At 38.3% G+C, this 23,342-nt stretch overlaps 1 protein-coding gene across 1 annotated transcript; it reads left to right on the forward strand.

The window, feature by feature from the left end:
- The first annotated feature begins 7,642 nt into the window (after window positions 1-7,642).
- On the forward strand, window positions 7,643-23,130 carry EFHB (EF-hand domain family member B). The gene is made up of 13 exons (XM_040593574.1): window positions 7,643-7,803; window positions 8,121-8,183; window positions 9,102-9,245; window positions 9,906-10,086; window positions 10,675-10,785; window positions 12,752-12,881; window positions 13,262-13,345; window positions 15,093-15,160; window positions 16,590-16,744; window positions 17,564-17,771; window positions 18,132-18,338; window positions 18,862-19,043; window positions 22,043-23,130. Exons 1-13 carry the CDS (start codon window positions 7,654-7,656, stop codon window positions 22,205-22,207), a joined length of 1,848 nt encoding a protein of 615 aa, XP_040449508.1. The 5' UTR covers window positions 7,643-7,653; the 3' UTR covers window positions 22,208-23,130.
- The last annotated feature ends 212 nt before the right edge of the window (window positions 23,131-23,342 follow it).

Here is a 23,342-nt window from a genome sequence, read left to right on the forward strand (position 1 = left end):
GCCGCCACGTCACGGCCCGCACGCGGCATGCGCTTCCGGTTCGCTGGCGCATCACGTGACTCTCTTTCTTTCCCACCTTTTCCCTTCCTCCTTTTGTTTCCTCTTCCCCTCCTCCCTCTGCCCGGCCGTCACCATGGCAACGCGGAGGGCCGGAACCCCTTTCGTAGTGTCGCCGCTTCCCCCCGCTCCCGCCCCGGGTCGCCACGTGCGCGGAGGCCTATGGGAGAGGCGCGAGGCGGGCTGCCCCCCTCACCCCCGGGTCCCGCGGCGCCACCGCCGCCACCTGAGGGAGCCCAGGGGCGACGCGGGGCCTGCGGGTGCGGCGTTCCCTTCCCCGCCCGGCCTCGCTGCCTGTGTCTTGCAGCCGGGTAAATCCCGAGGAGCGGCTCGGCGCTGCAGAGGTGGCCTTCAGCAAGGCTGGGGCCCTTTGGCCGTAGGGTGTTCGTGCCTCCGCCTCAGCGCCGAGGACATGAGTCTCTGGGAGAGACCAAGCGCTGGGGGTGCGGTGCAGCCTGAGGAGGCCACTGAGGTGCCAGAGACAGGAGCAGTGTATGACACAGAAGAGTCGTGGTTTAATGCTTTAAAAGAACCACTTTCCAAAGCTATTAGTCAAATGAGTTGAAAGAAGGAACTACACAGGAAAATCTGAATTAAGATTGGGAGCTTACCTAACTTCAAATTGAACAACCACTGATAAAGCTGTAGAGATGGGCTTCTTATTGGGAGAGTGCTAAAACTTAAAAGAGGATGGGTTTATAACAAGTCTTGATTGCTTTGTACGTGGATATAAACAGTCTGACTTAATACATGCAAATATAAATATCCCACCTTGCTCTAAAGACTGGTGGGTGTACGTCATTGGTTTTTGGCATTACTGGTGTATTTTGTGGAGCCTTTGTAATCCTTTGTGTCTTTATGTCAATAACTGAGGGAGGATGCAGACAAAACTGAGGATAATTCAGGGATGGCCTTTAGGAATGGTTAACAGTCTGGAAATCTTGCCTCACAGCCGAAGATGTGAAGACCTGCTGACCTTGTGAGAGAGAAGGATAAGGATTGCATGGTAGCAAGGTCTAATAGTTGGTATTTGAAGGAATGAAAAATGGAACTTGTAAGACATTTAGTAAGTTTATCAATAATGGTATTTAATGATTGGTACAATTTAATGAAAATTGTTTAGATACTCCGTCACTGGAAATACTGAATCAAGATTTGATGCTGCTGTACTTTTAAAATATGCTTTAGTTTTTTTAGTAAAAACCACATGTATTTAATTGACGCAAAAGTTAAGTTAGGGAAAGCCTATGGCCAGTGTTACACTAGAGGTGAGGCTCCCTTATGGCATTCATTCATAAAATATGCGACTTCAGTGTTAGCTGTCCAGTCAGTCCTCTTGCCAATGCAGGCTTATCTTCACCTGTTGTTGCTACATTAGAGACATGCTGAGAACAGAAAGAAAGGTTACATCAGTCGTGTTGCAGCCTTTTTTAAAAAAATCATCTCCAGTCTTTGGTGTCGCTTCAGAAATATCTCCCTACTTGTAAAATACGGCCTTGTAGAATGAGAGGGAAATCGACAAATCTCATATCTGTCTGCTGTTGTGTCTTCTGGGGGGGTTTTTTGGTCTTTTTTTTTTTTTTTTTCTCCTTCCTTAGTATGGGCATATCAATACTTTAAAAGGTACTGAAGTGGATGGAATAAAATCAGTCTGTTCTTTTTCTCTTTATCATCTTCAATTCTTTTCCATGTACCATTGTTAGCAGATTGGTCTCTAATAATTTCCCCATTCTGCTTTTACTCAAAGTTAATCACTTACATATTTGCCTTACAAAAAGCATTTCTGTAACAAAAAAGTGAAAAAGACTTTGAGTTCACCAGTGATGCAGAATGCCAGACTAGCTCCAGAGAAACATGTTTGAAAGTATGCAAGTTTTCCGAGCTGTGAGTTTGCTGAAGCTTACAGTGAAGACCAACTTTTAGAATATTTGTAAGAATGACCTTTAAATGAGGTAATCCTGCCCTAATGCACTGCTTATTTGCCATAACCCTCTGACTGGTTTCAGTGTGTTCACCTGGACTGCAGGATTTGCTGAGCAATACACCAGAATCCTGATAAACAGATGGTTTTTAATATATATTATGAACATACATACAAGCACCAGCCAGCATCCAAACAACCTGGCAGCTGCTTGCTCATGCACTCACCTCTCTGCAGCAGGGCAGAGAATAGAATAGAAAGAACAAAAGCAAGACTACTTGTGGGTCAAGAGAAAGGCAGTTTGGTAGGTAAAGGGGAGAGGGAAAAGGCAGTATGAAGGAAAACACCTACCGCCTCCCACAAAGAGACCAATGTCCAACCAGTCTCTGAGCAGCAGTTGTCTTGGAAGCCAGCTCCTTCTTCCTCTACCTCCAATTTTTATTGCCGAGCATGATGCTATGTGATATGGAATATACCTTTGATTAATTCAGGTCAGTTGTCCCAGCTGCATTCCCCTCCCAAGTTTCTTGCCCACCCTCAGCATACCCCCCTGGGCAGGGACAACGACAAAGTGGAGAAAGAGAAAGCCTTGACCCTGTGCAAGTACTCTTCAGATGTAGCTGAAGTATTGCTGTGTTATCAATACTGTTTTAGTCTCAAATCCAAAACACAGCACCATACAGGCTGCTAAGAAGAAAATTAACTCTGTCCCAGCCAGACCCAGTACATACATGAACAGTTTTGGATGAAAAAAATTAAAATATTACACTGAGTATTTAGAATGATTTGAATTTAAATTCAGTTTAGAGATTAAATGCTCATGTCATACATGGCATTTCATGTTTCACTTAATCTACTCAAATGAAGAGCACTAATGGAAGATACGATCCTAGTCTATTTCTGTTTCCAGCTGCCAGCTCAGACCTCTTGAGTAAGTTGTGATACCCTACAGCTGCAGAATGAGTTGGATCAACCACTGATGTAATGCAAAAAATTATTCACCAGAAGACAGTTTTGTAGTGGCTCAGCTCACTGAACCAACTCATCTGTAGCTGCAGGCTGAGTAGATGTGGTGCAGATTGGGAGTAGAGGAGTATGAGTTCAGAGAAGAGGAGCCAAGAACCACCTGTTTGGCAGTAAGCTTTGGTTAGGTGTAATGTGAAACCACACACTCAGTTTACACAGGAAGAATGAGAGAAAATACAAAATGTAATGCAGTGATGTTCAGAAAAGAAGAACCGTTACATTCCGCATGTAGGGATCAGATATTCTAGCCTTCTCATATAAGTAAATAAACAAAATACTTTATCAAATTAGAATAATTTTTCAGATTAGCAAATATACCTGAAATTGAAGGCTGCATGGAATTTTTGATGCACGAATTCATGTCGTATAGTTGCACTAATGAAAAGGGGGCAAAAGTGATACAGAATGATTAATTTCACATGAGAGATTACAGAATTTTTCTTTTCAGAATCTTTTGAGCAGACTTAAGATACATTGCAGTAGGCCATTGTACTGAAACTGCTAGCATGAATGCAAAGCTCACATGCTTTTTGTCTGTTAAGTATATAGGCACTCAATAGTTTGGGCAATGGGGTGAATGCACTCCGAGACTCAGAGCCTGCAACAGCAGGTCTAGGGTGCTGGTGTGCTGCTAAAAAGCGTGTCGTATGCATGAGGTTATCGCTAACTCCCTCCCTGACCCCTACACAGAGCTGTAGGGTGTCTCTTTCGCTTTGTGAAACTTGCAAATTGTTCATAGCTGGTTGATGCTGGCTTACGGGGTCAGCAAACAGCAAAGAGTCACAGTGATTGTGTGAAACAGACGCAGTACTGAAGTGACTGAGTCCCAATTACTGTATTTTGGGATCGACAGGTCTCTGTGAATGTTAGTGGTGAAGATGTTTCTTCTGTTGTAGTCTGGACAAACAGCTGTTTAAGAAATGCTCTGAAATCAGAGCTGGATAGCCTTACCAGTGAACATGTTTTTGTATTTTATGCCATCTTGGGTGATATGTCAGATAGCAAAAGTGAAACTGTGTTGGATGATCTTAACAAAAATGTTAGTCAGCCATGATTTCACCAGACTGATATCTATCTATTTCAGCATTTCTCTGCAGAGTTTAATCATATGCTCCGTTCAGCCTTTTTGTGTTTAAATCTGACTCTATATGTGTAATACTGAATGGAAATTTGCTTTAGAGGATGTGAAGAGTCTCTTTGTTTCAAGTTGCCAATGTTTTTTTTCATGTGTCCATCTGCTGTAGTATCTTTTTTTCTGTCTTCTATCTCTGCTTGTCTACATTGTTTCTGTACATTCATTGGTTTGGTTGTATCTTACCGTATAGAATGTATGCAGCACATAGCAGTAATTTTGTATCTGTAAATGAGTTGAATTAAAAACCATGAAAGTAACCAGCCAATAACAACGGAGAGTTTCACAGTTTGCAGCATTTTACATGGAGTTCTCTGGCCTTCAGAGGCTGAGTTCGTCACAAACTTAGTGCTTTGACGGCCATCTCTGCCAGCATTGTAGTCAGAATGAGAACTGTGTTGCAGAGCATGGGATCTTTGTGCTTCATAAAGGAAGCAAAGTGCAGGCATCTAGGCAGCTTCCTTTCCTCATCTTTCTTCCTGAACAAGACAGAAAAAGGCAATATATTGTGGGAATTGGATGCCAGTAAATACAGGTAACTTTTAAATAACAAGTACTGTTGTAGCAGGCAATATTTTGTTCAATTTTTTTCCAAAACCGCCTTCTCTAGAGATCTGATTTTTTCAACACAGGAGGTGACAAACTCATGCTGAAGTCAAAAAAGTTTCAGTCTTTTTTCTAAAATGGAGTTAATTTTTTTTGTTTGTTTGTTTGGTAATTCATCAGCTTATCTTTAACATTTACAGATCCTTCCTACCCTACAAATACTCTTCCTGCACACCAACTAGCTTGCAATCTAAGAAGGAATGAATATGACACTGATTCCTAAAATGAGCAGAATTGTAGTGAGAAGGGGCAGCTCTTTCGTTGGATACATCTACGTGGAACTGTGAGTTCACATTTTATCTGCCCTGTGGACTTAAGAAAACACCTAGAAAACAGAGGTAAGAAACTTCTAGCTTTTACTACCCTTTCTTATTTTGTGTGTCCACCTGTAATGTGCTGAGAATGCTCTTAGCTTGGCTTTTACCAGGCTTAATCCTAACTACTTGTAATACAATGTATATGAAGGGAAAATCTTTCCAAATTCATCCACTACTAGTTTAGTTTCATTTCTGTGACTTCAAGATTCTCATTTTGAAGATTTTTTTTTTCCTGATAGGGGGTGAAAATATGGATGCAGTTTTTCAGCTTAGTAATAGAGGGTATTTTTCATCTAGGAGGTGAAAGAGATGTATTCTTCCATACCTTTTTACTAGCCGGTTTTCTACAGTATCTACCCTGCTATAGTAATTTGTAACAGAAGCAGCTCCTGCAGGTAAAAACGTTTTTCTGTTTTGTGGCACCTGGATGCATCTCTTGCAGAGAGTAGCCAGTGAGATCTCTTTCTTCCACAAAGAAGCTAGCAACTGAGAGCATTTTTAAGAGCAGATTTTTGGTCTGAGAGGGTTTAGGATCTGCTTCCAAGATCTTGACTTCTAAGGGATATCTAAGAGAAGCATATATATTGGTAGTAGGTTTCAAATTAATTTATGGAGACCTGCACTTCTGCTGAAAAAAAATCAGAGGGGCAAAACAGAGTAGGCTGAGGACTTCTGCTGTACTTGTTTCTGCAATAGACATTCTTTTTACATGGCCAGGTCCTGTTTTTCTACCTTTGACACAACCTGCACTGTGGCTAAGTGTGTCAATTAGCAAGCGTGGCCACCTACTGGGGAAAAAAGCAACGTAAAGATAAATCGGAAATAACAGAATGTACAAAGATGGTAATACCTTGAGCACAGGTGGATAGCCAGCTAGAAGTACAACGAACACAAGAATAAAAATTCAAGTCCCATTTTCCCGTGCCCTGCTATTGCCATATAATTTTTGTGATACTTTACTTGACTATTCCTCTCTATAAAGAGTTCCCTCTTCTTCTGAGAGCTTTATCCTTACCCAGTTACAATCAGATCAAATTAATCCCTTATTTCTAACACCTGCAGTTTTAGCCTTTACTAGATAGAAATTGCACCTGACATGGACAGATCACGAGGCAAGATGTAATTGATCATTTTATTTCATTTATCGAACTACCAACAATTATTGCTTTATTTAGCAGGAGTGCTCTGGACTTTAAGTAAAAACAAATATGACTGAAATATGAAATAAACTGAACACATTAAGAATTTGCAAGAACTTTAGTTTCCAAGTGGTTGTGGATGTTCTGTATGAACTATGTGGAACAAGCCACATCTGACAACAGAAAAACACACCTACTTTTGAAAAGGGCACCGGAAAGGCCACAGCTAGGTAACAGCTGATGATAACATATGTTACCTGGAGAAGATTAAGTATGTTCACGCCTGCTAGAAGCTATCTGATCATAGTACTGACATGTGCTGTTGAAGCTCCCGATGCTGGAGCAGGTAGGTAGTCAGGTACCCTGACTGCCCAGTGGCCTGGTCATCGGTGAGCAATCGCTGCCCAAGACTCATCTTCCATTTGTAGTAAAGGGTCCTGAAAATTCAGTTTTAATTTAGCTTCCTTAATTTTAATTCCTTATCAAACAAAACTTAGGGCTGAGAATAAAATGGCAACAGCTGGTAGTGTTTGTTAATTAATTGCGGTTAAGGTCTGTATGTTTATCTAAAATTGGCTTTGCCATCATAGGACTGTAGAGAATGGAGCGGGATGTGATTAAATGTAGGTGTTTTGCTGGGAAGGAGAGAGTTTACTAAATGTCACCTGAGAGTAAAAGTCTTTGTAAGAGCAGAGGGGCTTCTAAACAGCAATGAAACTTGTTCAGTCTTACACATGCTGCTTTTCTGAAGTAAGCCACATCTGTTTCTAAAAGGCGAATACAGTGGTTTAGATACATGATGTGTTAAGACAGAGCATTCAGGTGGTGCCTGGGCAGTGCTGACAGGCACCTCTCACCCACCTCTGTGCCATGGTATCGATGGGAATTGTGGTTTGCTCTGGAGGAGCAGTCTCAGTATAAAATATTATATTAATGTTTTTATACATGTGACAACATTTGTGAAAGGGGCTGTACTTTTTAATAGAATATTTAATAAAGACTGAACGTTTCATTGGACTTTTCACTTTGTAAGACTTCCTTTCAACCCAGAGAAGACTCAGCCCGCCTGTCTGAAAGCTGATGAATTTCCAAGGGCTGTAATAACGGGTCTGAGGAAGGTGCTACCTCCGCATTTGGGCCTGAATGATTTCCTTGGGTCACAGCGGTTACAAAACAGCCCTGAGTGCGTTTTGTTTCCTGGCTTTCTCCAGGGGGTGCGCGGGAGGCGGCCGGAGCGGTGTGGCGGGGGCGGGGCCGGCCGGAGCGGTGTGAGGGGGCGGGGCCGGCCGGAGCGGTGTGGCGGGGGCGGGGCCGGCCGGAGCGGTGTGAGGGGGCGGGGCGGGGCCGGCCGGAGCGGTGTGGCGGGGGCGGGGCCGGCCGGAGCGGTGTGGCGGGGGCGGGCCGGCGAGCGCTGGGAGCGCGGCGGGCGGTAACCTCAGACAGCCGCTCCCGCTGATGTCTCCGAGGGAACGGGTCCGCGCCGCCCGCTGCTGTTGTCAGGCGAGCGGGATAAACGGCCGCTGCGGCCCCGGTGCCGCCATGGCGGGGCCGCTGCGGGCCGTCTACGGGCGGAAGTTCACCGACAGGTTTCCCGAGCTGCCCGCTGTGAGTGCCTTGGCCGAAGGGGTCGCACCGCAGCGCGGAGCCGCCCGCCCGCTCTCCGAGCCTTCCCGGGCCGGGGTCTCGCTGCGGGCTGAGGGAAGAAGCTAGAGGAGGGGCAGCGTGCGGGGCAGGCAGGCGCATCTTGCTGCGGGCCCCCCCCTCTCTCCCCTCCAAAATGCGTGTGGGTCCTTTTTTTCCTCTTACCAAAACGGGGACAAGTAGACAACAACTCGTGCAAGGCGTCAGAGCCCAATTTGACTGGCTGTGCTTATTAGTCCCGTGGGTTTGGTTATGTCTTGCTTCTTGATTGTATCGTTTAGGCTGGAAAGTTACTTCCCACTGGCGGAACGGCTGCGAGTTGCTTCACTGAGGTTTTACCCAGGGTGAGTTGGTTTTTCAGGTGCTCCTTGTAGAACTTGTGCCATGATTTCCCATCAGGGACTGTGCTTTGAGACAGGCCCTAAAAACTGCCACCCCCCAACCCCCCAAAACAAATCAGTGAAACCTTGGTAATTTTTTCTACATGCCGCTTTTTTAGAAATTACTTTTTTATTTTATGTTAGTTTTTTAGTTTTTTGTCACATGGGATCATATAGAATAGCTGGTAGGGTTGTAAAACACTTCTGGTAGTTCTTTTTCATTCTGCATGTTTTACAAAATTCACCATGCCTGCTTAGATGGGACTAAATAGAGTTGTTTTTCTCTGGTAATACACTTAGTGATTATTATTAGGAATTACTACTTCTGATGGAGGTCCTTCTTCTTTGCAAGGATGCTTCTCAGAACTGTGCTTTCCACTGGCCCTTCCACATACCCCTAAAGGGTCAGAGGTTACTAAGACACAGATGGATCCCTTAAATAGCACTAGCTCTTCCTTTAAATGGATAATTAAAAAAATAACAAGTTGGTTAAAATAATTTCTGAAATTCTTCCATTGATGGTGGAATTGTTGAGAATCCAGTTAAAGGTTTCTAAAGTTCATAATTGTAACATCTACTTTTCATGGAGTATATAGGAAGAACCATTTATCCACCTTAAAGATGGAAACAGGTAGTTGGAACTTAGCAACTGTCATTACTTCTGTTCCTGGTTTGATAAAATTTAGGCTGGTCTATGTTGACCTTATGCTCAGAATATCAGCATCTGCAGAAGCGTATGCACGTGTTAAATCCCTAAAATATCTTCATTTTTTGTTCTTCTCTCTGTGGAATCACACTGAAATGGCTGCAGTATGTTTTCTTCTAATTAATATTTTGTGGATATCTGGTGTAAAATTGTTTTTGCTTTGCCTTAATGCACAGCCCATTACTCCAACTACTGTGCGAAAGTTTCGAAATACGACAAATCCGGCTCCTGGCGCTGAAAGAATATTCTACGGCAGAGCAGATGATCCTGACGTTGCAGCTCACTTGACACATGGCATTGCGTCATGTTCTTCACTCAGTGTAAGAGTATGACTGGTTTATTTTTGTTTAAGAATGGACCGCTTAAGAATGTCCTTAATAAGAGCAACTGCTTTCTTTGTAGTCAGGGATAAAGGTACATAGCTGAGTGACATTATTTTTTGCATTTCACCACTGTTGTGGATTATCTGAATTCTGAGGTCAATTCATAGGATTTAATTAGCATGATTGAAATAGGAAAACATTTGAAGTTCAGTGACTTTTATCTCTCATCAGTGACTTAATTCAGTAGTCATTGGAGAAGTTATTAATTTCATTTCAATGTTTATGTTACGTTCCAAAGATGTTATAATAATTTTGACACTTAAATTTGGTCATAGTATAAATTAGGCTGGATTTTTTAATATATGTTAAGAAAAGAAAATCTGCAGTCTTGAAATTTTATAAATTAACAAGTGGAAAAACTTGCATAAAAAGAAAAGGTTCTGTCTCACAATGTGTATTTTATGCAGTTTTATGTATAAATACAGTTTATTTTTGCAACTTGGTAGATAAAATTATGTGAGTGTAATAATACAAGATTTCATTAGAACACTTATGATCAAACTTTTGTTCATGTGTGTGTGAGGGAGTAGCCGTAGTGAAGTGTGAATGGTTAAATTTTGGTTTTCTTGCCTCTTGTGTTGTGTGTGATGTCTTTAGGCAGCTTCATTGATAAATCCACTTCCTAAAACTAATTTTCAACAAAAAATACAAGACAAAAAAGAAGCAATCTACTTCAGTAATCGTGAAGCATCCTTGGGCAGATCACATGATCAATCTTGTATGTTACCTAAGGGCTTGGATATAATTAATACTACATTTGGAACAAAAGTCATTCAAGGTAGGAAAAAACTAGTGTTAAAACATGTTTCTTCTAAATACAAGATAATCTGCAATTTAGTGTCTAGCATATTGTATGCTCCCAAAAATCTCCGCTTAATAGAAAAGATATTATTACAGCAGTTATTGAAAGGCATAAAAATTACAGATTTTTTTCAGTTACAATGAAGAAACAAGGAACTGAGAGCTTCTGTAACTAGTAGAGCTTTTGGCTCTGTTCCAGGAGAACTGTTTAGGTAGCTGACAACTTAACCTTCTTTTTCCCAACTATTCTAATAGGTCTAATAAGATTTACAGGTCAAGGTAGTATCTTTTTCCTCCATAGATGGGAGCAAATCATTTACATGTTGACCATGTAACTCTTGCAACAGTTATGTTCATCCCAGTTTTTGTGATTTATTTTTTTTTCCTCCTAGTCTCATGTCATTATGCTGTAAGATTCCTATAGATTGATTAGAAATGTGCTGAGAAGTATCATTCTTCCACAGCATTAGCATCTTCTCTAAGAAAATACCATTTAAGAACCAACCAAACAAAACACCCATCCCTCTTACCTCCCCCAGCATTGTATTTATTCCTTGCTTTCCAGAGGTGTCAGCTGGAGAACTTATAAATCCACCAAAAACTTTTGAGGAAGTGGATAAAGAAGCCAGAGAAGGACATGACCTGTACATTGTGTCACACAATGATTATTATGTGGGTAAGTTCAAAGGCTGATGAGAAACTGCATAAAAAGTTCTAATATAAATGAAGGTAATGGTTCCTCTTTGCATCTTCAAGATGTAATTGTATGCTATTTTTTTAAGATATAAACTATTAATTTTTACTACTGTATTAATATAAATTGTTTTTAAAAGTAATAATGTGAAAAAAACTCCTTCTGTGCAACTGAGAGAGCATGACCTGTTTCTAGAATTGTAGATCACTTCGTGCTGATCTTACACTGTAAGAACGTAATGAGGGAGCTGGAAGCCTCATTTCTTTTGGGTGCTAATTGAAAAGCAAAGTATTTCCAGGAAATTAGAAACTCATAGATGCCCTGGTTGCTAGCAGAGTTTGGCATTGTCTGTGCCACTGAGAGCAATCTCAGGCTTAAAACCACGGACTGTGTGCCTAATCCATTCCAGTACTTTTACCTCTGGTTCCTCTTTTTTATCAGGATCCAGACAGATTTTCAGGGCAGTTAAAGACTTTCTGATGGGGAGCTTGGCATCAGGCTCTGGTTGCAAGGCATTTCAGGCTGCTGACTCTGAAATGCAGGTTCCTCAGCCTACAGCATCCTGCTTGTGAGTCTGTCCCACAGCCTCTTGCCCTGCCCTTCCAGCGGGCTGTGCCTCTACTGTTTCAGCCTCTGGGGGCTGTACTTGGGTGAAGTGGCCTGCTCAGAGATGGTTACCCTTTATCTCATCGGTCTGCCCATGAGCAGAGTAACAAATAGCACTCTGAAACATAGTACATGTATTTGCAGCTGCTTCTGTTTTTCCCAGTTCCATCATTTCCACTTAGGTTGCTGCCCTGTAAAATTATTATTATAAAAAATTTACCCACTGTACTAGTACTAAGAGTGTTGTAACTGTAGGCCAAATATGTAAGACACTGCAATACAGGTATTTCAGTTGTAATAATGTAAATTTTATATGGGGGCAGTCACATAGAAGTTAATTTATAGTGCTGTGTTCGTTCACTGAGAAATTCTGCTGCAAGTATTACTGGTATAAATTGGCCAAACCTGTAATTTTTGTCTCCCTTCTTCCCCACCTTTCTTAGATATTTTAGTGGCAGTATTCGTTATCCATTTCTGTCTCCTTTGTAACTTCCGTGCACAAGATCGTGGAGCGACCAAGCAAAACCAGGCAGACAGTACTAAAAAAAAGTAAACTATGTGCCCCAGTTTTGAACTAGAACATAAAAATTCCATGCTGCCATGTAGCCATAGGAAGCCCTTATTAGAAAGCATGCAGTAAATAATATTTTTTTGAAAGCTCTAATTGCCATTCTTTTCAAAAGGTGATTGAAAAGAGCTTTTCAGTTTTCAATTGAAAAGAGCAGTTCAAGAAAGAATGACTTTTTTCCTGTGGCAAGGAACATGTGCTTGCAGCTCACTTACAAGAATATCACATAATACTCTATGTATGTGGAACTTCATTTTATAGGCAAGTTCAGGAACAAGTAGGGTAATACCTTGCTTATGGTGAAGTCAGTGGCAAAATTTCCACTGAAGTCAACATAGCAAGAATATATCTGAAAGTACAGCACCTCAAAAACATTTTTTCCTTTTGGCATTTTTTTTTAACCAATAGTAAATTAAATGATGCGCAGGTATGGGCTTTATAAAGTGATTTGTTTGTGTGACCCTCACTACTTAGGCTACCTAGAATTTTTTCATTAATTCTGTTGGGCTTGTCTTTAGTCAGACATAAAAGGACATCCAGCTGTTTTATGACTGAAGCAGGTTTTTGCTTTTTATTTTGCCTTTCATCTTCACTTTTGACAATGAGATTATTGCTAACTACTTAATAAACACAGGGAATGCAAATTAGTTCTATTTAGTTGAACAAATTGTTCGCTTTTGCTTTTTCATCGTTTTTTCTTAAGAATGAAGATACTTAGTATATTTTTTTTCCTGAGGTGTTTTATACAGGTTTAAATGCTTACTTTTTCCACAGGAGAAGCAATAAATAGGAAATATGACTCACCAAACTTCAGCAAGTCTTTTGTTTATGGAATAGAAACCCCCCACTTCAAAGATGGGCGAAGTGTATCAAAATCATTAAAATGGCTCAATGATCTACAATCGTAAGTTGCAATGAGTTAACTAGTTAATTAGCGGAGTTCTCGGGAAGAGTGAGTCTTCAAATATGAATATAGTTTTACATCTCACAATTTTATCCCTAGCTATATTGAACTGAACAGAAAATAGAAGGAGTAATTTTTAGAATAGTTTATTCAAATCAGTTCTACCAAAGTATGACAGCACTTGGCATGTCTTTAGCATTACATAAAGACACATTTGATTTTAAATAGCAAGCAAGATTTTTCAATTACTTACTATATTTGTGTTTGTCTCACAGAGGAGTTGATGTTTCCTTCTAATATATAATATTTTTTAATATTATTGAAAAATTGTTGAATATTGTTAAACAGATACTTGTGAGAGTTATTTTCATAATTTGTAGGAAGACAGAAGCAAAAATTGTATCAAAACAAAGTGATGGTTTCAAGGGAAAATTTCAGCCTCAGCTTGGAAAAGGCCTTGATCCGTAAGTACCAAAGGTACCTTCCAAGAGCAAAGTTCACTCATGTTTGCCAAACCTCCAGTATCTTTGTCTGCCTTGAGTAAAAATTATAACTGTGTGCTCAGTGCTTTCCACTTCAGCATTCAAGTTACAGAAGGGGACTTTCTACTTGCCCTAATTAGGCTGATAAGTATGCAAGTTACTAATAAGGGCTCTATTGTGTCTATGTGGTGAAGTTAAGTCAGTGGTCTGTGTCTGAATAGACCAGATTTGCACCAAGCAAATTACAAGCACACTTCATTATTTTTTTTCCTGTCATTCGCAGTTATTTCGTAACTGAAATGTCTCACCTGTTGTTTGGGGATTTGACCATTTTGCTTACTCTGACACTGGTTTTGGTCATCTTTATTACATCACCAGTATTCTCAATTTACTACTTCCTTGGAAAAGGACATGGAACTAAATTGTGTTAATTGTCTAGCAGCATGTATCAATCTCAATTGAATCATTACAATGCTTTATATACCTCAGGTGATCTGGAACAGCTTTTTAATTTTACCAAACTGCTTATGAAGGGCTACAGTAGTCCTAAGTACACTGTGGTCAGGATCCAGCTGTGCTACAGATACTGGGTTCCTGAATGTGTACAAAGACTGCCTTTGCAGATGCTCTAGATTCCTTCAAAAGGGTATCTGAAGACTCACAAACAACATTACTGACTTTGGTAGCAAAATTTAATTTTAAGCTCAAGATCACAGGCTTAAGTGACTGGAGAACTATGCCCATAGTACCTGTAAGGAGTGAACACAAATGTGAACCAGTTTTTCTTCTCCCCTTTTCTGTGTCCTAGCTTACTGTGAAGTAGCCCTGGAGTGTGAGCAACGTGAAGCAGTATGATCAGTCAGGGAATATGGGTTGCAGTGCAAGCTCAAACCCAGCACTAACATTACAAGACAGATAGAAGCTAACCTAATTACATTTAGTGAATTTTATACCATCCACGTCCTATGTGTAATATGGCCATGATAAAAAACCCCTACACGTGATAGTTTTTAGATGACGGTGCTTCCATCTCTGGGGGGTGTGTGTGTGTTTTGTTTACTTGTTTTGTATTTTAGAGCAAAGTACTGATTCTCATTTCAATTTTGATGGATATTTCTGATTCATGAAAGAGTTTTAATTGTTAAACATAGAGATAAAATAAACATTGCATCTTTTTCAGATTAAGAAACGAACAGTTCTTTAACATCACCAAAGGCATCTTAATTTTCTGGCAAATAAAACTGAGCAAAGTTTCCTAGATGGACATTGGCTCGGCTGCTGGTTTTGATAAACACAAAATTGCATGTGAAAAAGCAGAGATGTGATTCACTTTTTCCACTTCAGCCCAAAGTAGTTTATTTGGAGATGTTATTTGAGTTGGAGATCGATTTGTCCTAAACACTCCTATTGTTTGACTAGTATGTTTTAAGGACTTTTCTCACTTATTTCTGTCATTGTCTTAGAAAAAAATAATATAGCATAGAATGTTTTTCCATTTGCTTGTGTTATATTGCAAACAGCAAATATTCTAAACAGGTATATAAAGGGATGCTTTTCTGGAATGGAAACTTTGAAGCAAAGTACTGATAAACGTTTCAGGTGAACTATGTGTGTCACCCCTAATTATATAACAGTTGATAACTTTTTTTTTTTTTAATAATAGCACAGGGTTTATTTTGACTATTAATAAACTATTTGCCAGTTAACAAAGAAATGTGCTTATTGACAGTATAGCAGAAACTATGAAAGTTCCCCCAGGCCGTACATTTGGAATGTTACTTCGTCCAGATGAATATGGTAAGTTCAGGGGCAGAATAAAATCTTATTTTGTTGATGAAAGTAGAATAGTTACTGTTGGCTGTGTAGTGTGTCATTTTCCTAAAATCTTAGAGGCAGAGTACAAAAATTTAACAATGACAGTAACTTTTTGAAGGAAAATTTGAGAAGAATTGAAGTTGCTAGTGAGAAAAAAAAAATGTCAGAAATAAAGAAACGAGGTTTTGGATGATCATGTTGGGGTTGGGTTTTTTTTGTTGTTTGTTTTTTAAAGCTTCTGTATCTGAATGTAAACAAAATCAGGGACAGCAGAAAACTCATACTGACATCTAAGTGACAAAGTTAAAATGGCTGTTCAAATCCATTATGCCTCGTTTTTTCCAGTGCTTCTATAAAAAGAATAAACATAAGCAATAAATATGAATAATAAGGTTTGGAAGGTAGCGGGGAGACAGAAAACAGAACAAAAAGAAAAAGTTACTGGTTTTCATTACGAAAAAATTTTGAAAGCTACTCAACTCAAATAGTCAATGTTGGGATTAATGGTGTTTTAACCTTTATATTAATAACTAAGGAATACAGCGAATAGTTAGGCTGTAAAAAAATGTAAGTGGCTCAAAGCTGCTTAACTAGTCAAAACTAGAGAAAGCTTGTTCAAATTCTGCATGAGCTTTTATATATCCTTTATTCTGTAGTGTAATAAAGTTAAATATTTAAAATGGGTACATATGCCTTACCTTTAAGGAACAGCAGAAGGAACTGAATAAAAAATTTCATTATTAACAAGTAGAAAATAATGCATGTACATTGCTGTTAGAAGGGGATTAGGTGAGCCTACCTCTGTTTGTTATTGAACTCTGAATGGACTTCTTGCATTTAGAAAGTGACCTTGGTGTCTTGGGGACTTGGATGAGAACTGTAGCTCAGTGTTTAAAAATACTAGTGAAGTTAGGATACGTGGAAAATGGGAAGAATAACACAAAAATAGTACATTATCTTCCTAGAAATCAATGGTATAAAATTATCTGAAATATTACATTGACTTTCCCATTGGTTCCTGTAAGTATCGTGAAATGTGACAGACTGGAAGTGATAGATTAATAATACATGTTCTTTTGTTCTCAACTATCTAGACATCAAGTAACTTACTGCATTCGGAAGCTTCTGGAAGCAGTAGATGGATTTGTGAAGCTATAATATGATGATTCAAAATTATTGATATCAATTGATATTAATTATAATTATTTTTATATTAATTGCATATGAGTAGAGAAACTATTGTGTGGACCATTTGATCGGTCAATGAAATGGCCATATGAGATGTTCAGGAGTGCTGAAAATCAGCATCTCAAAACCGAAATTCTCCTTTTCCTTAAGACTGCAAGCCATTTTTTTTTAAATGTCCATTTTCTTTATATGGGCAACTAATTGAGGAAGTGTTTATTTTTAGGAGTTGGTGATCTTCTTCACTACTGGGTTCCACATGAGTTCCTCTGTGGTAAAGACCGAGAGAAAGCTGTCTTGACTGCAGTTCGGCAAAGTTTGAAGAAAGACAACTATGAGAATTTTGACATGTTACTGGAAGCATTCAGGCATTATGATAAGGTTAGTGATTTGAAAAAAGTGTAAATTTAAAGCAATGTGTGACATTAGCACTCCTGTGCTGTGGAGGTACAAACATGAAGAAACATGTGTAGCAATATAAATATAGATAAAGTCTATAAATTGATAGTTACCATGTGTTTAGTCTACTGTGATAGGTTGTGGAATGAAGCACAACAGTATTTGGAACCATTCACAACAGTATTTGGAACATCCAAGTTAACAGCGAGCAAGAAATGTATGATCAGGAATAATCTTAGCATTTTTTGTGCTTCAAAATTTGGTATTTCTTCTCAAAAGAAAAACAGTTCAAAGGATTATGTTTATATTTTCTTCCAAGCTGTACTTTCTGACTAAGCCACCAAGCATCAGAATTTCGGATCTTTTATTTTTTTCTCTCTGAAAAAAAAATTATAATTGAAATTTCATATATAACATTAATTGTAATGTATACAGAATGATTGATGCCTTACTTTCAAAAGAAATCTTGGCTTTGCCTCAACGTTTATGATTAGATTGTTATCTTGTCATAATACCCCGTCACACTCTTTTACTCTCAAATCACTGTATTATTTAAGGTGAAAATTATTTTTTGATGCTTTTATATTCAGATTTTTAATTTCTAAATTACTCAGGGTTTCTTCGTACTCAGTAATGTAACTTGTCTGAAATGGTATGCCTGGCCCTATATATATGTATATATTTATATATACATGCGTGTGTGTGTATACATGTATAAAACCCCATATATTTCTGTATTCCTTTTGATGACGCCTTTTTATGATGGCTATTATAACAGCTGTTTTGTTTTATTTGTAATAGAACGGTGATGGAATGATAGACAAGGGTGACCTACGGAAGTCCTTTTTTCAGCTTAATCTTAATCTAGATGATGAGCTCCTGGATTCCTTATTTGACTATTGTGATTTGGATAAAGATGGTCTGATTAATTATCTGGAGTTTGCAAACTTTCTGAACTGGAAAGACAAAATGGCTATTAAAGAGTTTGAAGAAAAAATAATTGCAAAAGGTAGATGATGATACTGGGAAATTGCAGAGATTATCTTGTTCTTGCAGCAGCTATTGAAAGGACATTGCTGTTGTAGACTAGGTGCTCCTTTAGAAGGGTGGGATTTAGCGAGTGCATTGCCTACCACCAGCAGAGCCTCAGGTACCAATGTATTTCAGAACCCTGGAGTTCAGTGTGGCATGTTGAGAACAGCCCATAAATCAGGATAAAGTAAAAAAATCTCTTAGGATCATTATCAGAAACGCAGATTGGTTTTCTTACCTACTTTATATTTTTTCAAGGATTCAAGCAATGGTTTTTACTCTTGGTCTATAACATGCTGATAATAAATTCTGGCTGACCATTAACTTTTTTTTATAGGGAAAAAATTAGATGCTCCTGTTCTGCCTCAAGACACAAAGATAAATGATGAGCCACTGCTGAAACAGGAAGATCTTCTGTTAAAAGAACCAGGAAGCTCAGAAAAGGCACCAAAAAAGCTTAAAAGATCAACAGATCATGTATTTGCAAACTATCAAGCAACTTCTTCTCAGTATAATGCTGTAGTAGGTGGTCTCCCAACAACCTGTAAGTACAGTGGACTGTACTCACTTCTGAGCATTATTTAAAACAAAATCAAGAACAAGTTTAAAACTTATTTGCTACAGGTTCTACTAATGTACAATAGTGAATTAATGCATCTAAACTAAGTTTATTTAGGATTGTGGCTTGGAAGTTGGCATGGCTTGGATGTTTGACATGGTTAATACATTCAAAATGTGAAAGTTAATGTAGGTCTTTGGGAAATTATGCTAGTATGTTTGGGAGAACAGTATCTTCTTGGAATCGCCTAAAAATGTTTTCAGCTGGAAGTACTGGATAAGTCCTAGACTATTACTGCAAGATTACCTGTTGTCATGCTTCACGATGTAGCTGAAGCTAGGAATTCTAAAAATACAAAAAACGAGATGAGGAAGAAAATTATATAATTTGTTATTGAACCTAAGTGAGATGAAGTATCAAATTTGTTCTTATTTCATACAAAATTTTTTATCCTGCCTGGCACTGTCTTTGCGTAAAGGCTTTATCATGCTACCTTTGATTTCCACAGGTTATCCAGTGTGTGGTGTTCCAACTGTTCGTTCAGATATTCCTGCTCCTCAAATTCACCGCATCAGTGACAGAACTAATTATGGTGATCAGGGCAATGCTTATGCATTATTGTTCCCTTCTGTCTTCAATCAAAAGGGAGTGTATGAAAGAGATTTTTTAAAAACAAGACCAAAAGCAGAGGTATAGTGCATTTCTTCAGAATACTCTTCCAAGATAAATGTACCTCTAGCCATGCGGGAGTGAAAACTCATATTGTCAAATAGGTTGTAAAATTAATTGTTTCAGCATTACAGTCTTTGCATCCATTCAACTATCTGAAAAATATGTGCTCTTCACATTCAAAGTTATTCATAAAGGTGGTAGATATTAATTTTATTGAGCTCCAACTTCAATAAGTAATATAAGAAAGTACGTCAGGTTGTTGCTACTCACATGCTCAAATGCTGTGTCAAACAAGGTTTAGTAATTAATCTAGAGCTTCAGAGTCTATGATTTATAATTTCTGCAATGTGAGAAGAGCAAAGCAGCTGTGAGATTTTCATCCTTGCACATATTTGCATTTCTGTGCAAGGTCTAAAGCAACATGATTTAATGGTAAATCTAGCCCTACTTTGATATGTGGTTGGATGGATGATCTCCAGAGATCTCTTCCAACCAAAGTTATTCTGTGAGAATATGTCTTTAAAAGCTCCACAAGAAGATTTTTACAGGTGTGTAAAATAGTTTCTATCACAGAGGGATGTTCGGTAGAAAATTATACCCAATGTGTCCCTCTTCAAACAAACTTGCAGGTTTTGCTAACGGCAAATTTAGCAAACTGCTTGAATATACCTTTTAAGTGCTCTGCTGAACCACCAACGTAGGGTCAGATCTACAAAGGACTTACGCAGTGATGGAGGATATAGGGAGTCGCACACCAGTACTGTGCCATCTCATATTTCTGAAGAGAACGATAGTGTGTGAGACTGCAGGGACATACTTGAGGACTAAGATTTTTCTGTCTGGTATTTCTGGGGGCTGCTACCACTCTGTTACCTCACAGGCCAGAGCTTCTCCCACATAAATACTTCACTGCTGCTTCAGTATTATTTACTTTTTTGCTTCTACATTTGTATGCATCTTCTAGGGAAAAAATATTAAGAGATAACTTCATTACCTGAAATACAGTTTATGAGACAATTGTAACAAAATGTAAAATTCCAATCTAAAAAGAAAAAAGACTTGACAACCTCTCCCTCTCTACTAGTCATTATATTAACTATTCAGTCGCATTTGAACGTGGATCTGGAATTTGAGTATGTGTCTTACAGAAAAGAATGTTGCTAGTTAATGGCTAGGGATGTAAAAGTGTGGTGTCATGTTCTATACATACCCATAAAACAGCTTGTCAGAATGTTGTGTACATGGGCACTTACCATTTTATAATCTGGCTCTGAAGCAGGAAATCCATGCTTGCAGAATATAGCTAACAGCAAATAGAATTCATGCTTCGTTGAGAAGCCCATTATACCTGTCAAGCACTAGATAGAAATCTCTGAAGTTACAATGTGGCCTGAGATGTCATACTCCATTGTAGACTACACAGACTATATGGAGTTCAGTACATAACCACCTCTGAGCGTGTTAAATCACCCTATACTCAGGAAATGGACTATTTCAGTATTTTAGTGATGGTCTTTGATTTATTTTGCTATGGAGCGTTAATCTTTTCAAACATGTAATAGCTAATGAAATTATTATATGAAATCCCAGAGTCATTTAATGCTACCAGGTTTTTAGAGGCCTGTAGAAATGAATGTGAATTCTGACTATAAAGCAGTTTCATGAGGTGAGTTTTCATGTTACAAAAGAGCAAAACAGTTCTAGGACCTGCTGGTTTCTTCACTGGAATTTGTCCCAGTCTATTGAAGAGAATAGAAGTTATGTAACTGAGTAATAGTGTGTAATTTATATTCAACATGATCATGTTAATAATCGGTAAGGGTCAGTTTAACCCTGTCTGCACGCTTGATAGTCTGTGGTTTAGTCAGTGATTATTTTATGACTGTTGATGAGCCAGGACAGAGCTGTATTTTGATATGGTGAAGCCACATTATGAGAGCGTGTAGTCCTTTATTGTCCCTGCAGTGGTATCCTGTAGTGGAGTATTGCTTTTAGTTCTAACTTTTAAATTTCACTAGCTTATTGAAGACATTAGACCAAATCTGGTTTGTTTTCTTCATGAGTAATATTATTAATTTAACTGAAACAACACCTATGCTTAAAGAAACAAAATTTAATCCATGTTTTCGTCATGTGATTTCAGCTGGCATAAACTGTCATAATTTATTGGTACATATAATAATTTTTATATATAATATATATATAATTTGCTGTACTGTGGTTTCGGCCTATATCAATACAAAAGACAGTTTTCGAGAAAGATGACAAGGTTGATTTGATAATGTTACGCATTTTACTTCATCAAAGCATGCATAAAATCTCCAGAGCATAAATATAACACACATGCACACACACGATACAATTGAAGAAGCCAAATGTTTGCTAATGTTAACAGTAGTACAAGTCATGTCAATATTCTTCTAAAGCCACATTCGTTGGAGTCAACAGATCAGTGTAATGAGGCATGGAGCAGGAAGCATCCAAGTGAGAAAATACAGAAAAACCCAACTTCTGTTGAATTACTTTGGTGTAAAAGTATAGCAAGACCCGAAGTATATGTGAACCATTTTGTTTTAGTCACTTCACCCACTTAGCTATACTAATTGAAGATCTTGCCTATGGTATTGTTGCTGTGAAATGCAGACGATGGTATAATCTCATTTGTGTTGATAACTGCAAACAGTAAAAATACAATGGATAAACACAACTTGACTTACAACTTTTAAAAAATGTTTACTTTTCCCTGACTCTTCTGTGTTTTAATGCTGAAGTTGCATCACCATTACTTTAAAAACTAAAGGCAATTTTGTACACCGCAGCTTTCACCCCAATAAGATTCAGATTTACTTAAATAGGATCTTCTTTGGTTAAGGATGCAGGATGTGGTATGTAGTTTTTATTTAAAACTGGGAACATATTCGCTGGTAAATAGAGATTGATAGTGTATGTAAAAGCCGGAGTCTATATAGTTTAAAGAAAAAGCTGACCGGAATTACATGAATTGTATTATTTTGTAGATTGCACAAATTTTCCACAATATTGGTGTGAACGTTTCAGATGAAAGGTTTGAAGAGCTATGGAAGCAAGCCTGTATGAAACACCAGAAAGAAGAGGTTTGTGTAGAAAGCATCATGAATGTACTGGATGAGATACATGGATCACACACAAAAAATACTTGCTAGTTTTAGGGTTTGGGAATTGCATTTATTTAAAGTGATGTCAGTCATAATTCTGATGCTGCATACAATGAATATTTTCAGCAACGTGTATTTACAGAAATGGAGTTCACTGTTTTTTCTTTCTTAGTAGTGGGTTCACCACATATATATGAATCTTGCTGCTATCATTGCAGTTAGTAGGAACTGATATCAATAGGAATAAAAGAGGATACGAAATGTTTGTAAACAGAACGCAAACATTTATATTGTATTTTTAATTTTAGCTTTCTTACAGTGTTTCTAAGACTAATAATACTTTGGACATATTTTGCATTTTTAGTTTTTTTTTTCTTTTATAAATGGAAGGACACTTTTGAAAATACTTAAGATAAATGCTTTAGATATGCAGGACCTCTTAAAGATTATGATCGTAGAATGGCATCTTGCCTTGCTTATAATATTGTGTGATTTCTTGTCAACAAAATGGTAGCTAACAGAGATCAGCTTGTGGTAAGTTTTTAAAAATTTATGTGAGAAAGTAGTTTACAGTAAGATACTAAGGAAGCTACGTAGTCATGGGATCTAAAGTGTTGTCATAAAATAGATTCTATGAGAACCAATGGATTAAGAAGTGCAAAAATAAATACCCAATTGTGTGGCAGAAGGCTCATATTCTTTATGCAAGCTTATGGCTATTTGGTAGTAGTATTCAACTTCACCCAAAAAAAGAACGCATATTTAGAAGTGTATGTGCACATTACATAAAAAACACAGGCTAGGTAGTCAGAAAAGTTTAGGAGGGCTTTCAAAGAGCTAACTGTTCACCTGTGGTCAATGCAGTTTCTTGGGAAGAGGGATCTTGAGGATCATTATGGAAATCTCAGTGAATATATATGAAGTATAAACAATGGAAAGCAAGTAATACTAAAATTGGCAACTGTGAATCGGAATGTTCACTCCACCTACAGTACTGAGCTTGGTATAAAACAAATGGAAATTGTTTGCTATTGATAGTGAGAATGATTACTTTTAAAGTTTTCCACAGTAATTGAACAATGAAATCGTAATATTCAGGATTTCACAAAGGATATAACTTTGACACCTGTTGGTGCTTTAAATACCTTAGTAAGATTTGAAGGATGTTGCCAGTCAAGAGTTC

Source organism: Falco naumanni, chromosome 4 (assembly GCF_017639655.2).
Source record: "Falco naumanni isolate bFalNau1 chromosome 4, bFalNau1.pat, whole genome shotgun sequence".
NCBI classification, from domain to species: Eukaryota; Metazoa; Chordata; class Aves; order Falconiformes; family Falconidae; genus Falco; species Falco naumanni.

Bases quoted from the DNA above. Each gene is read 5' to 3' on its own strand.
- EFHB (XM_040593574.1), top strand. From the start codon at position 7,654: ATGTCTCCGAGGGAACGGGTCCGCGCCGCCCGCTGCTGTTGTCAGGCG. The intron at 10,786-12,751 runs GTAAGTTCAAAG...CTTTTTCCACAG, and splicing joins ACACAATGATTATTATGTGG to GAGAAGCAATAAATAGGAAA. The intron at 16,745-17,563 runs GTTAGTGATTTG...TATTTGTAATAG, and splicing joins CATTCAGGCATTATGATAAG to AACGGTGATGGAATGATAGA.